Here is a 12,790-nt window from a genome sequence, read left to right as displayed (position 1 = left end):
TCTACAAACCACACAAGTGGCTCAGGTAGTGCAGCTCATCCAGGATGGCACATCAATGCGAGCTGTGGCAAGAAGGTTTGCTGTGTCTGTCAGCGTAGTGTCCAGAGCATGGAGGCGCTACCAGGAGACAGGTCAGTACATCAGGAGACGTGGAGGAGGCCGTAAGAGGGCAACAACCCAGCAGCAGGACATCTACCTCCGCCTTTGTGCAAGAAGGAGCAGGAGGACCACTGCCAGAGCCCTGCAAAATGACCTCCAGCAGGCCACAAATGTGCATGTGTCTGCTCAAACGGTCAGAAACAGACTCCATGAGGGTGGCATGAGGGCCCAAAGTCCACAGGTGGGGGTTGTGCTTACAGCCCAACACCGTGCCGGACGTTTGGCATTTGCCAGAGAACACCAAGATTGGCAAATTCGCCACTGGCGCCCTATGCTCTTCACAGATGAAAGCAGGTTCACACTGAGCACATGTGACAGTCTGGAGACGCCGTGGAGAACATTCTGCTGCCTGCAACATCCTCCAGCATGACCGGTTTGGCGATGGGTCAGTCATGGTGTGGGGTGGCATTTCTTTGGGGGGCCGCACAACCCTCCATGTGCTCGCCAGAGGTAGCCTGACTGCCATTAGGTACCGAGATGAGATCCTCAGACCCCTTGTGAGACCATATGCTGGTGCGGTTGACCCTGGGTTCCTCCTAATGCAAGACAATGCTAGACCTCATGTGGCTGGAGTGTGTCAGCAGTTCCTGCAAGAGGAAGGCATTGATGCTATGGACTGGCCTCCCGTTCCCCAGACCTGAATCCAATTGAGCACATCTGGGACATCATGTCTCGCTCCATCCAGCAACGCCACGTTGCACCACAGACTGTCCAGGAGTTGGCGGATGCTTTAGTCCAGGCCTGGGAGGAGATCCCTCAGGAGACCATCCACCACCTCATCAGGAGCATGCCCAGGCGTTGTCGGGAGGTCATACAGGCACGTGGAGGCCACACACACTACTGAGCCTCATTTTGACTTGTTTTAAGGACATTACATCAAAGTTGGATCAGCCTGTAGTGTGGTTTTCCACTTTAATTTTGAGTGTGACTCCAAATCCAGACCTCCATGGGTTGATAAATTTGATTTCCTTTGATAATTTGTGTGTGATTTTGTTGTCAGCACATTCAACTATGTAAAGAAAAAAGTATTTATAAGAATATTTCATTCATTCAGATCTAGGATGTGTTATTTTAGTGTTCCTTTATTTTTTTGAGCAGTGTATATATTTATATATATATATATATATATATATATATATATATATATATATATATATAATATATATATATATATATATATATATATATATATATATATATATATATATATATATATATATATATATATATATATATATATATATATATATATATATGTATATATATATATATATACTCCATATCAAAAATGACATTGCACTCTGACATTCTATCTTTCTCCATCCTCCCTTCTCTCTCTCAGGGTCCTCAGGGTTACCCAGGTCGGTCGGGCTACAGAGGACTCCCAGGACCACAGGTGTGGTGTGTGTGTGTGTGTGTGCATATGAATGTGTTGTTGTACCTTAATACACACTTCTGTGTACTAGATAGATACCCAAACATTATTGTGGTTTGTTTCCTGACTCAGGGCCCATTAGGGTTCCCTGGCCTTCCTGGACCAAAGGTAAGGTTCTCACATCAACATTTGTACTATGTTTCATCTCTCATAAAAATAAATGGCTAGTGTATGAGATTAAAATAAAAGAATAAAGATGGGTTTTAACCTGGTGTGTTTTCTGCTCAGGGCACCATGACCAAAGTGTTGAAGGGGGTCAAAGGAGAAGCGGTATGTGACTGCAGGGACAATTGTATGTTTCAAATAGTTTTATACTGCCCAGCACTTAATGTGTTTGACTTCAAAAAAGAATGATTGTCAATGCTGTCCTCATCTCAGCTGCATGATTCTCACTGCACTTCCCTCTCTCACCACAGGGTGAGGCTGGACAGCAAGGTCCCCCAGGGAACTCCACCCATCCTCATACCAGCCCACTTACCGGACCCTACGTCAGTACAGCTCCACACTTTAATATGTTCAAGAATAACAATAAATATTTTGATTGTGTGTGAACTGAATCACTCTAACAATGTTTTGCTTTGTCTCCTCCAGGGCAGAAAGGGTGAAAAGGGGTTGAAAGGTGAAACTGGAGTTGAGGTAAGTGACCTCACTTCTCCTGTGGTCTCTATAATACCATGTTCCATCTTGACTGGCTGCATCATCGCTTGGTATGGCAACTGCTTGCCATCCGACTGTCAGACCCTACAGAGGGTAGTGTGTAGGGCCCAGTACATCACTGGGACCAAAATCCCTGCCATCCAGGACCTCTATACCAGGCATTGTCAGAGGACGGCCCTAGAAACTGTCAAAGACTCCAGCCACCCTAGTCATAGACTTTTCTCTTTGCTACCGCACGGCATGCGGTACCGATGCATCAAGTCTGGAACCAACCGGGCCCTGAACAGCTTCTACTCCCAAGTCATAAGGCTGCTAAATAGTTAGTTACATAGTTAACCTAACAGCTACCCAGACTATCTGCATTGGCCCATTTTGCACTAACTTTTTTGTCTCATCACATACGCTGCTGCTACTGTTTATTATCTATCCTGTTGTCACTTTATTCCTAGTTATAGGTACATATCTACCTCAATAACCTCGTACCCCTGCACATAGACACGGTACTGGTACCCTGTGTATATAGCCAAGTTATCGTTACTCATTGTGTATTTATTATACATGTTATTACTTTTCTATTATTATTCCTCTATTTTCTTTATCTCTGCAAGTAAGCATTTCACTGTTAGTCTACACTTGTTGTTTACGAAGTATGTGACAAATAAAATGCGATTGAATCAATACTTATCAGGCTGACAACAAAGGAGAGACTGGGATTATGGGGATGCCTGGGCAAAGGGTTAGTATCACACAAACATTATACTGTACAAATTACACACATACATTATTATACCTTATTGAACCCTTCTTTGCTGCTTGTTGAATATCCTTGTGTGTTCTTTCAGGGTGTCCCTGGTCGGGATGGAGAGCAAGGACTAAGGGTATGTTTGTGTGGCATAACAATGCCAAGATCTCCATATTATTGCAGTCAGTATTATGTGTTGGTCTTTGTGGGCTAATAGAGATGTTACAGTTGTATCTTTTGTGCTCTTGATGATGCTGGACACCTTTCTCATAAACTCTCTCCCGCCATCTTTCCCTTTAGGGGGACCTTGGAGAACCAGGATTTAGGGGCAGAGATGGCCAAAAGGTGATCCTACAGTTGATACACACATCAAAACACTGTGATACTATCAGATCTTTGATTGGACAGTGGTCCATTCTAAACTTTCATTCAAATCCAAACACGCAAGCTATATACATACATGTGGTAGAATTTAACAGATGGGGATTATTTTTAGGGTGCCATCGGAGAACCCGGGGAGTTGATCTATTATGAAGGTCCCTCAGGAGGGCCTAACAGAGGTATGATTAGCCAAACAACTCATCAATCACTTTTCTATCAGCATCAACTATCTATCAACTATCAATATATAGTATCGTCTTTCTCCAGGTAGTCAGCCTTTCATTGAATATGATGTTGAACATTAAAGACTAGCTTGTAGAGTTGTTATAATATATTGCTTACTGTTTTATTGTTATAATACTGATCGTTATATTGCTACTGATTGATGTCCATGTGGGGTGGGGATGTAGTTGGTCCCCCTGGACAGCTGGGACCCCAGGGAGAGATGGGTTTGCAGGGGGAGAAAGGTCTGCCAGGCCGGGCTGGACCTCCTGCTAGGAAGAGTGATAGTCAAATACAAGGTCAGTACCAAACCCTTACTTATCTAGTCAGTGGCCAGTAGTGTTAGAAGGTTTTTTACACTAGTTACAGTGATGTCATAAGGTGAATGCACCAATTTGTAAGTCGCTCTGGATAAGAGCGTCTGCTAAATGACTTAAATGTAAATGTAAATGTGATGTAGCAATGTAGATCTATTGTACTTGTTAATATGGTATAATAACAATTATTAGAATTGTATTGTTAACAAGTTGTGCACTGTTTTAACTCCCTTATCCCTCATGCGCCAAAAGTGGAGTACCTGTGGGGTCCGTTTGGGGAACCGGGGGTAAAGGGAGAGACGGGCCCACCTGGAGAGCCAGGTATCCCTGCTCTCAGCCCCGGACCCCCAGGTATCGGCGGAATATCTGGGTTGAGGGGCCCACCTGGACCACCAGGATCATGTGAGTGTGGACATCATATTGATATTTTATTAAAATGTTGTTTAGTATGATGGAATGATATTAAAGGAATTGTTGTGAGTTGTAAATGTGTTTCTTAATATGTGTATGTGTCAAAATATCTGCAGGGGCGGACTTCTACAAGGGATTTGCTGGGTCGAGAGGGCGGCCAGGCTCTGCAGGGAGAAAAGGACTGAAAGGTTAGAGTGTGTGATTATTCAGACATGTAATCCGTGATGTACGTTTGTGCGCTGAATGCTCACATGTTATGTCTTACAGTACAGCTGATCTGAGTTGTGTATGTGTTTTAGGTGATCACGGGTTGTGTGAGTGCAACATTGTCCACTCTCCTCCGGGCCTGCCTGGCCCTGCTGGCAGCCAAGGCGACCCTGGAATGAGTGGCGAGTTTGGTCAGCAGGGCGAGCCAGGCGAGCCAGGACCCCGAGGTGTCATCGGACTGCCTGTAAGAACAACTAAAACCACCTCAGCTTGACAACGTCTACCTCGTAACAAATATCACACATCACTTTCAGTAGGGCAACGTTCATCTTAAACATTTCTCTTCATATTTTTTTCCCCTCTCCAATTCTCTCTCACTGGCTTCCTATTCCCCTACTATATGTCCCGTATTTCTTTCCTCCATAGGGGTTCCCTGGTGCCACAGGACAACCGGGTCCAAAGGGCAGGAAGGGCGACTTAATTTTGGCCAAAGAGAAAGGTGGAGCATTTCTTATCCTTTCTTTTCACACACTTGTATATCCTTTATACAGTGGTGAGTGTGAGACACCATTAAGCAAGTGTATGTGTAAATGAGTGCGTTTGTGTGTGAACTCTACAGGATATGCCGGGGACCCAGGAGACCCGGGTGCGACTGGTGACCCAGGATTGCAGGGCTTCCCTGGGCCAAGTGGGATCAATGGATTCCCTGGGAACCGTGGTCTTTCAGTAAGTGGCCTACGAGTGCAACATAATACCCACTAAAGACCCATTCTTGTCTTTCCCACCATCTACTTTCTCATGGATAACCTGCTGTTCAAGCACCTCAAACACTTTCTACCTGATAATGTGTCTATAATATTAGCTGTTCAAGCCAATGCAGCTGTGTAGATCTTTAGCATTACAGGGAGGGATATGTTCTGAGCTATCTGTCCTGTGTTCTCTGTTCTAGGGGGACGCACCTGAGGGACTCACTGGAGAAAAGGGTTATCCTGGCCGGTCGGGTCTCCCTGGGTTGTTTGGACAGATGGGAGAACCGGGACGGGTTCTAGGTGCCACTAAAGGGGTCAGAGGGTTACAAGGCGATGATGGGGAGCCGGGTTACGCTGGTGTCGAAGGTCGAGCTGGAGATCCAGGTGTGTTACCCTCTCCCTCTTATCTCTCTTTCTCTCGCTGTCTTTCCCAATCACTCTCTTATCTCTCTTTCTCTCGCTGTCTTTTCCAATCACTCTCTTATCTCTCTTTCTCTCGCTGTCTTTCCCAATCACTCTCTTATCTCTCTTTCTCTCGCTGTCTTTCCCAATCACTCTCTTATCTCTCTTTCTCTCGCTGTCTTTCCCAATCACTCTCTTTCTCTCGCTGTCTTTCCCAATCACTCTCTTATCTCTCTTGAACTTTCTCAGTCTTTTCTTCTCTAGCTACCCTCTCTCCTCCTCCGTTAATTGTGGGGAAAACAGAAAGACTAGTTGTAGTAGGGGGCGGCAGGTATCCTAGCGGTTAAGAGCATTGGGCCAGTAACCGAAAGTTCGCTGGTTTGAATTCCCGAGCCGGCAAGTTGTAAAAAATATTCCGTTCTGCCCTTGAGCAAGGCAGTTGAACCCAAAAAACAAGTGCTCCCCGGGTGCCGATGATATTGATTAATGCAGCCCTCGATACCTCTCTGATTTACTGCATTCAGTCGTGCAAGTGACTAGGTATCCCCTTTCCCCATAGTTGTAGACTCCAAGGCCTTGTCATGAATGGGCTGTGCAGAACGTCTTATACCCGCGTGTCCAGAGATGGGCACTATTTCTGTTACATGTATTTCAATTACTTCTGAGTATTTTGAGTCATTTGTATTACACTGGGCTGAACTAGGGCTCCCGAGTGGTGCAGTGGTCTAAGGCACTGCATCTCAGTGCACGAAGCGTCACTACGGTCCCTTGTTTAAATCCAGGCTGTATCACATCTGGCCGTGATTGGTAGTCCCATAGGGCGGCGCGAAAATTGGCTCAGTGTCATTCGGTGTAGGTCGTCATTTGTTCTTAACTGACTTGCCTAGTTAAATAAAGGTTAAAAAAAATCAACATTTAACCAAAAATACACTTTTGTGGCCCCCTTTCACCCTGCATTGGTATCAGAAGTCTGATGGCACTATGGTGTGATAAGAGTGTCTGCTAAATTAACTAAATATAAACGTAGAATGTAAGTCAGAATGTAAAAATGAACAATTGCAAAGCATGCTTAGTATTATTGTAATGAGCTCTGCCCAGAAACAAGGCCAATCATAATACCCAGTGTGATTTGCAGTTCATTTTGGTATGTTCATATTCACACATAGATTTACATTTTGGTTATTTAACAGACACTCTTATCCTGAGTGACTTACAGTCAGTGCATTCTAAGGTAGATAAACAACAACACATCACAGTCATAGCAAGTAAAACGTTTCTGTTACCATTACTGAGAAAGTTGTTGCTGTTCAGGGAGGCTACTTGCAAATGTATTTCTGCATTTTAAAATACAAAATACATGTATTTAAAAGTTTATTTTGATACATTAATATTTATGGTATTTTATAATTGTATTTTGACATTTTTGCCCATCCCTGCTTGTGTCCATGATTGAAATGATGCTCTCTCTCCCCAGATGAGCCCTGATGCAGTCTGTCTGCATCATTCAAACCAGCCCCAACATGTATGAGATCATGCTTGAGCTTTTCTAACCCTTATGTTGAATGTCTCTCTTTTTCTTTCTCCCTCTCTCTTTCCAATCGCTCTTATTGCCATTGAAAGGAGTGTCTGGCTGTAGTCCGAGAGGAGATGGACGACTGAATGACAAAGGTAGCTGGAGTAACAGCATTTTCATTACATTAACCTTTCTCTACTTTTCTACTGGTGCTTTGCTTCCATGGCCTTTCTGTCTTGGGTTTGTTTACAGTCAGTGAGTATGTTTACATGCACACAAATAATTTGATATTAAACTGATTATGGTAGTAAGCCAAGTATTGCATTAGTCATGTAAACACTTTACTCGGCTTAACTTAATCAGCATACGGTCATAATCAATGTAAGGATACGCCAATTAAAAACACCTGGTTTTCTAGGCAATCTTTCAAATGATTAGGACATGTAAATGCCTTAATCAGAGTAACAATGGTGTATATATGCTCTGCGCATGTGCTTGCACAAGCAGTGCGAGCTTCCTTCTTTTGCGCAAGTGAAGTGAGTTCAGAAAAAAAAGTATTCATCTAAGAAATAAGAGTGTCTGCTAAATGACTTAAATGTAATGTAAATGTAAATAGTTTTCACATACAAACTGTATATGTCCGAACTCAGAATCAAATATGCTTCACAAAAATAACTGTAACGGCGTTCGTCTGTTGAAGAAAGAGAGTCGGACCGAAATGCAGCGTGTTGGTTACTCATGACTTTAATGAAATGAATCGCGGTACATGAAATAACTTATAAAGACGAAAACAACAAACGGAACATGAAACCTATACAGCCTATCTGGTGAATACTACACAAAGACAGGAACAATCACCCACAAAATACAAAGCGAAACTCAGGCTGCCTAAATACGGTTCCCAATCAGAGACAACGATAAGCACCTGACTCTAATTGAGAATCGCCTCAGGCAGCCAAGCCTAACAACACCCCTAATCAGCCGCGATCCCAAATAATACAAACCCCAATACGAAACACAACATATAAACCCATGTCACACCCTGGCCTACCCAAACATATAACAAAAACACAAAATACAATGACCAAGGCGTGACAATAACATGGTCGCAGTGGTAGAACGTTTATTTTGATTGGTGATTTTCTGCATTTATCAAAGTCCCATCAGGTAGCCTGATTTCAAGTCCCATCAGGTAGCCTGATTTCAAGTCCCATCAGGTAGCCTGATTTCAAGTCCCATCAGGTAGCCTGATTTCAAGTCCCATCAGGTGGCCTGATTTCAAGTCCCATCAGGTAGCCTGATTTCAAGTCCCATCAGGTGGCCTGATTTCAAGTCCCATCAGGTAGCCTGATTTCAAGTCCCATCAGGTAGCCTGATTTCAAGTCCCATCAGGTAGCCTGATTTCAAGTCCCATCAGGTAGCCTGATTTCAAGTCCCATCAGGTAGCCTGATTTCAAGTCCCATCAGGTAGCCTGATTTCAAGTCCCATCAGGTAGCCTGATTTCAAGTCCCATCAGGTAGCCTGATTTCAAGTCCCATCAGGTAGCCTGATTTCAAGTCCCATCAGGTAGCCTGATTTCAGATGTGTCCATGTAAACAGGATTATTAGGGAAATCATTCTTCAAAGCATGAAATGTTTAAATCAAACTAGTATATTAATCTGACTATTCACAATAACCGTATTATAGTGTGCATGTAACCGTGCTCACTGTGTATAGAGTAAGAGTTAAGTGCACTACTATTTTATAACTGGGTTCTCCCATCATAGTCTTGTCTTTGGTTAATTGGCTAATATGCATCAATTATTTTATTTTCGCTATGCTCTGATCCACAATCCACACTGGGAAACAGTATCGTCGAACCAAGGCAACAAGCAGGCAAACGCACAGACGTTTTCACAGATATGTACAGTATGAGATGTGGAGTAGATCTTCATTAGACAGTAGTGAAACAGCAGTTATAAAAGGAGGACCGTTCTCATCGTAATTATTGATACAATCTAAATATGTCCATTGTGTGTTATTTTTACTCAGGCGATTGTGATGCCGTACCCGGACCACCCGGTATGCCAGGACCACCAGGACCCCAAGGGTTAGTGGGTATCCCAGGTAACGTTTCCTTTAAGTTCAGTTTGAGCTTTAGAATGCAAATCAGAAAATGTGTCATATGCCCTGCATGGTCTTTTCCTGTCAAGATCCACATTTATGATTAACTTCCTGTATGTCCTTTTGTCTGTGCTTCAGGCATCCCAGGTCAAAATGGATTCACAGGTCCACTTGGAGATGACGGGGCCAAAGGAGAGATAGGAGAGCAAGGCATAGGAGGGTCTCCCGGACAGCCAGGTAATCATGTTGCTGCTTTAGCTGTAATTAGTAGTCTTTTTGCTCTAGTTACAGACACATAACATCCGATCCCTCTACACAGGTACATTTACTCTCACTTGTAATGGATACACTATAGAGTACTATAGTGCTTTAATACTTATTACATCTTAGTCCAGGTTCTAACCTCCTACCAGCTGATGGTGATAGTTCTGATGGTCTGGTCCTCTCTCAGGTTTCACTGGCCCCCGTGGAGACTTGGGTCAGCCCGGCGCCAAGGGTAAACCTGGAGATCAAGGTCTGCCAGGCCAACAGGGTCGGGACGGGGAGTCCGGGGAAAAGGGACCACACGGGGAGATCTGGGGAGCGTCGACCGGACAAACTGGAGAAGTGGGTCTTCCTGGAGAGCAGGGACCTAAAGGTTTTAGCGGAGAGCCTGGAAACGAGGGCTACCCAGGTGGGTACTACCATAACATACCAGTGTACTGAAGTTGACATTCAATAAACTACAATGTCTCCACCTTTTCAAGAGTGGTAATGTATAGTAATGTATAGATATTGTAATGGCTTCTCTCTCTGCCCGTCTCTCTCAGGGATGGGTGGCATGCCTGGGATGATTGGGTTCAAGGGCGACGTGGGTCCTTCAGGTCTACAGGGGGAGCAAGGAAGACCGGGAGCTGCTGGAAAGTACGGCTGGAAAGGTGTACCCGGACAGGCGGGAGTCCATGGACCAACAGGAAGCATCGGACAACCAGGTCAGACACACAATTGACTAATTTCTCTTTTTGCTTTGAAGAGGAACTCTATGACTCACAGCTAATACACTGTGTATTGGTATCTTCCAGGTTTGAGCGGAGGCAGGGGTGATCAGGGCGACCCTGGCGCCCCGGGGCCAATAGGACTGAAGGGGACACCAGGGGAGTTTGGAGGTCTGGGTGCTGAAGGAAACACCGGACACCTGGGTGACCCTGGAGAGCCAGGACCTACAGGACACTCTGGCCTGCCAGGGTTCAAAGGTTACTTACTATACACATACTATACTCAGTGGAGTCATGTTCTGTCCAATGTTCTAATTATAGAGTTCGTGGTCATATACAGTATGGTCATACTCTGATCACATTCCATGTCATTTCCCGATGAAGAGTTGATATGAGGATACAATGTCGATCTGGAGTTTTGCAGTGAGTAATGCTGAAATATATAATAGCCACATGCTGCTGTAAGGACGTTTCTCCTGACCTGTGATGTCACTTCCTGTTCCAGGTATCAAAGGTTCTATTGGCATGTCAGGGTTTGGAGGTATGCCCGGTGAGTCGGGCCTGAAGGGCTTCTCTGGACAGAAGGGAGAGGATGGCATACCTGGCGGATTTGGACAGAAAGGAATCATGGGCGACTATGGTTCAAAGGGTGAGACTGAACTGTCAATTAGAATGATGTGTCTTTCTGTGCTCTACCACTCTCTTTCCCTGTCTTTCTCTTACTCTTTATCAGATCCTTCTATCTGATTGGACATTCACACTTAAACCAGCTGTCTCCTAGGTGAACGTGGTCTGAGTGGCCTGCCAGGCGAGAAACCCCTCATCCCTCGTCAGATCATCAATGACATGAAGGGGACCAAGGGAGAAGATGGAACCCCAGGACAAATCGGATTTACTGGACCCAGAGGTGATTCATATCCTCCCGCTCTTCTTTATTCACATATTCTCATCCTTCTCTCCTTTTAATTTCACTCCTCTCATTCTCATCCCTTCTTCACCTTCCCCACTTCTCTTCTACAGGTCCTAAAGGTTTTCCCGGAGTTCCGGGTATGGAGGGCTACCATGGCGTTCCCGGAGACCCCAGCGATAAGAAGGGTTTCCCAGGCAACCCAGGGGCGCAGGGACTTCCAGGGCCAAAAGGAATGCCAGGTCCGACTGGATCAAACGGAATCAGCGGCTTTCCTGGGATGTCTGGTCACAGGGTGAGACCATGTAGTCTGGTTCCCATTGTATCTCTGCTGCAGCCAGGCCCCTTTATTGTTGTTGCTAAACATGTCCTACAAACAGGTTAGACACATCTCTGTCTGATCTAATGTGGTGTTTCTTGTGTTTGTTTCTTAGGGGGAGAAAGGTACCCCGGGTGCCTACGGATCTTCAGGAGATCCAGGAGTGAAGGGTGTCAAAGGTATGACGCCCCTGTCTGTCCCAAATCTCACAGATGGATAAGTACAGTACCGTAGACCACAGGAGGTTGGTGCCACCTTAATTGGATGGCTAGTGGTAGTTACTGTAGCGGACAATAAGTGAAATGGTATCGAACACATGGTTTCTGCATGGTTTCTGATGACATTCCATTCGCTCTGTTCCAACCATTATTATGAGTCGTCCTCCCCTCAGCAGCCTCCACTGCTGTAGACGCCAGTAGTCATCCAAACTTCACTTTCCAGCTGTTACAACTCAGTTTAAGCTTGTCTTTGTTAAGCACTTGGATTCAAAGCAAAGGTCCCAGGACTATTTAACAATAGAAGAGTGAGTGGTGAAAGGCACTGGCTGAAATACGCCTCATTGTTTTCTTCTCCAGGTGAGGAGGGTCCCATAATCGACATGCCTGGATCCACAGGACTGAGGGGGGAGGATGGTTTCCCAGGGGTTCCAGGTGAGTCACTCATTGAGGCTTGCTTCCTTCATTTGCATTAGGAACTGTGGACTGGTGAGAGAAAACACAGTGCACCTGGTGGTGGTAGGCCTCCACCATATTGATAACAGTACAGATGAAGAAAAGGAGTCTAGTTTTACTAAGATGCTGTCTGAGATGCGTTAACATGGTAGCAGTGTTCCTGATGCCCTCTGTCTCTCCCTAAAGGTCAGAAGGGCTACATTGGGAATCCGGGAGACAGGGGCGGTGGTGGTTTCCATGGTATTGATGGTATGAAAGGGGGACTGGGAGAGCCTGGCATAGGTGGACCTCTAGGTAAGAGACTTGACTTCCTACCATGTTGGTCACATTTTTTAAATGAGTGTCATTCATTGCCTGTGTCTGACTGTTGCCTATATATGACTGTTGTTTGTGTCTGACTGTGGTTGCTGTCTCCAGGATCTGATGGTCAAGGAGGGTTTCAAGGCAACCAGGGTACGAAGGGATGGCCTGGGATCCCCGGAGAATCAGGCACAAATGGACGGCCAGGCTTCCCAGGACAGAGAGGTACGCACACACACACAGACACACAGACACACACACACACACACACACACACACAAAAGCATGGGTGTGCACACACAACACCTTTGCCTTATCA

At 45.1% G+C, this 12,790-nt stretch overlaps 1 protein-coding gene across 1 annotated transcript in view; it reads left to right on the top strand.

Annotated features, from left to right (window-relative positions):
* LOC124045171 (collagen alpha-2(IV) chain-like) overlaps positions 1–12,790 on the top strand; it is a 120,774-nt gene that overhangs the window by 97,395 nt on the left and 10,589 nt on the right. Inside the window, exons 10-38 of the mRNA XM_046364422.1 lie at positions 1,502–1,555; positions 1,667–1,702; positions 1,823–1,864; positions 2,011–2,082; positions 2,186–2,230; positions 2,940–2,987; positions 3,094–3,129; positions 3,294–3,338; positions 3,490–3,553; positions 3,785–3,895; positions 4,166–4,315; positions 4,441–4,512; positions 4,624–4,775; positions 4,958–5,030; positions 5,151–5,257; positions 5,481–5,664; positions 7,303–7,350; positions 9,229–9,303; positions 9,439–9,537; positions 9,752–9,973; positions 10,110–10,271; positions 10,362–10,532; positions 10,780–10,923; positions 11,056–11,181; positions 11,295–11,476; positions 11,616–11,679; positions 12,076–12,150; positions 12,358–12,465; positions 12,589–12,696. Of these exons, the coding sequence (XP_046220378.1) occupies positions 1,502–1,555; positions 1,667–1,702; positions 1,823–1,864; positions 2,011–2,082; positions 2,186–2,230; positions 2,940–2,987; positions 3,094–3,129; positions 3,294–3,338; positions 3,490–3,553; positions 3,785–3,895; positions 4,166–4,315; positions 4,441–4,512; positions 4,624–4,775; positions 4,958–5,030; positions 5,151–5,257; positions 5,481–5,664; positions 7,303–7,350; positions 9,229–9,303; positions 9,439–9,537; positions 9,752–9,973; positions 10,110–10,271; positions 10,362–10,532; positions 10,780–10,923; positions 11,056–11,181; positions 11,295–11,476; positions 11,616–11,679; positions 12,076–12,150; positions 12,358–12,465; positions 12,589–12,696 (2,875 nt within the window). The remainder of the gene's footprint in view (positions 1–1,501; positions 1,556–1,666; positions 1,703–1,822; positions 1,865–2,010; positions 2,083–2,185; positions 2,231–2,939; positions 2,988–3,093; positions 3,130–3,293; positions 3,339–3,489; positions 3,554–3,784; positions 3,896–4,165; positions 4,316–4,440; positions 4,513–4,623; positions 4,776–4,957; positions 5,031–5,150; positions 5,258–5,480; positions 5,665–7,302; positions 7,351–9,228; positions 9,304–9,438; positions 9,538–9,751; positions 9,974–10,109; positions 10,272–10,361; positions 10,533–10,779; positions 10,924–11,055; positions 11,182–11,294; positions 11,477–11,615; positions 11,680–12,075; positions 12,151–12,357; positions 12,466–12,588; positions 12,697–12,790) is intronic.

This window comes from Oncorhynchus gorbuscha, linkage group LG01 (assembly GCF_021184085.1).
Source record: "Oncorhynchus gorbuscha isolate QuinsamMale2020 ecotype Even-year linkage group LG01, OgorEven_v1.0, whole genome shotgun sequence".
NCBI lineage: Eukaryota > Metazoa > Chordata > Actinopteri > Salmoniformes > Salmonidae > Oncorhynchus > Oncorhynchus gorbuscha.
The sequence above is the reverse complement of the archived record's forward strand: the minus strand, read 5'-3'. Positions and strand labels throughout refer to the sequence as shown.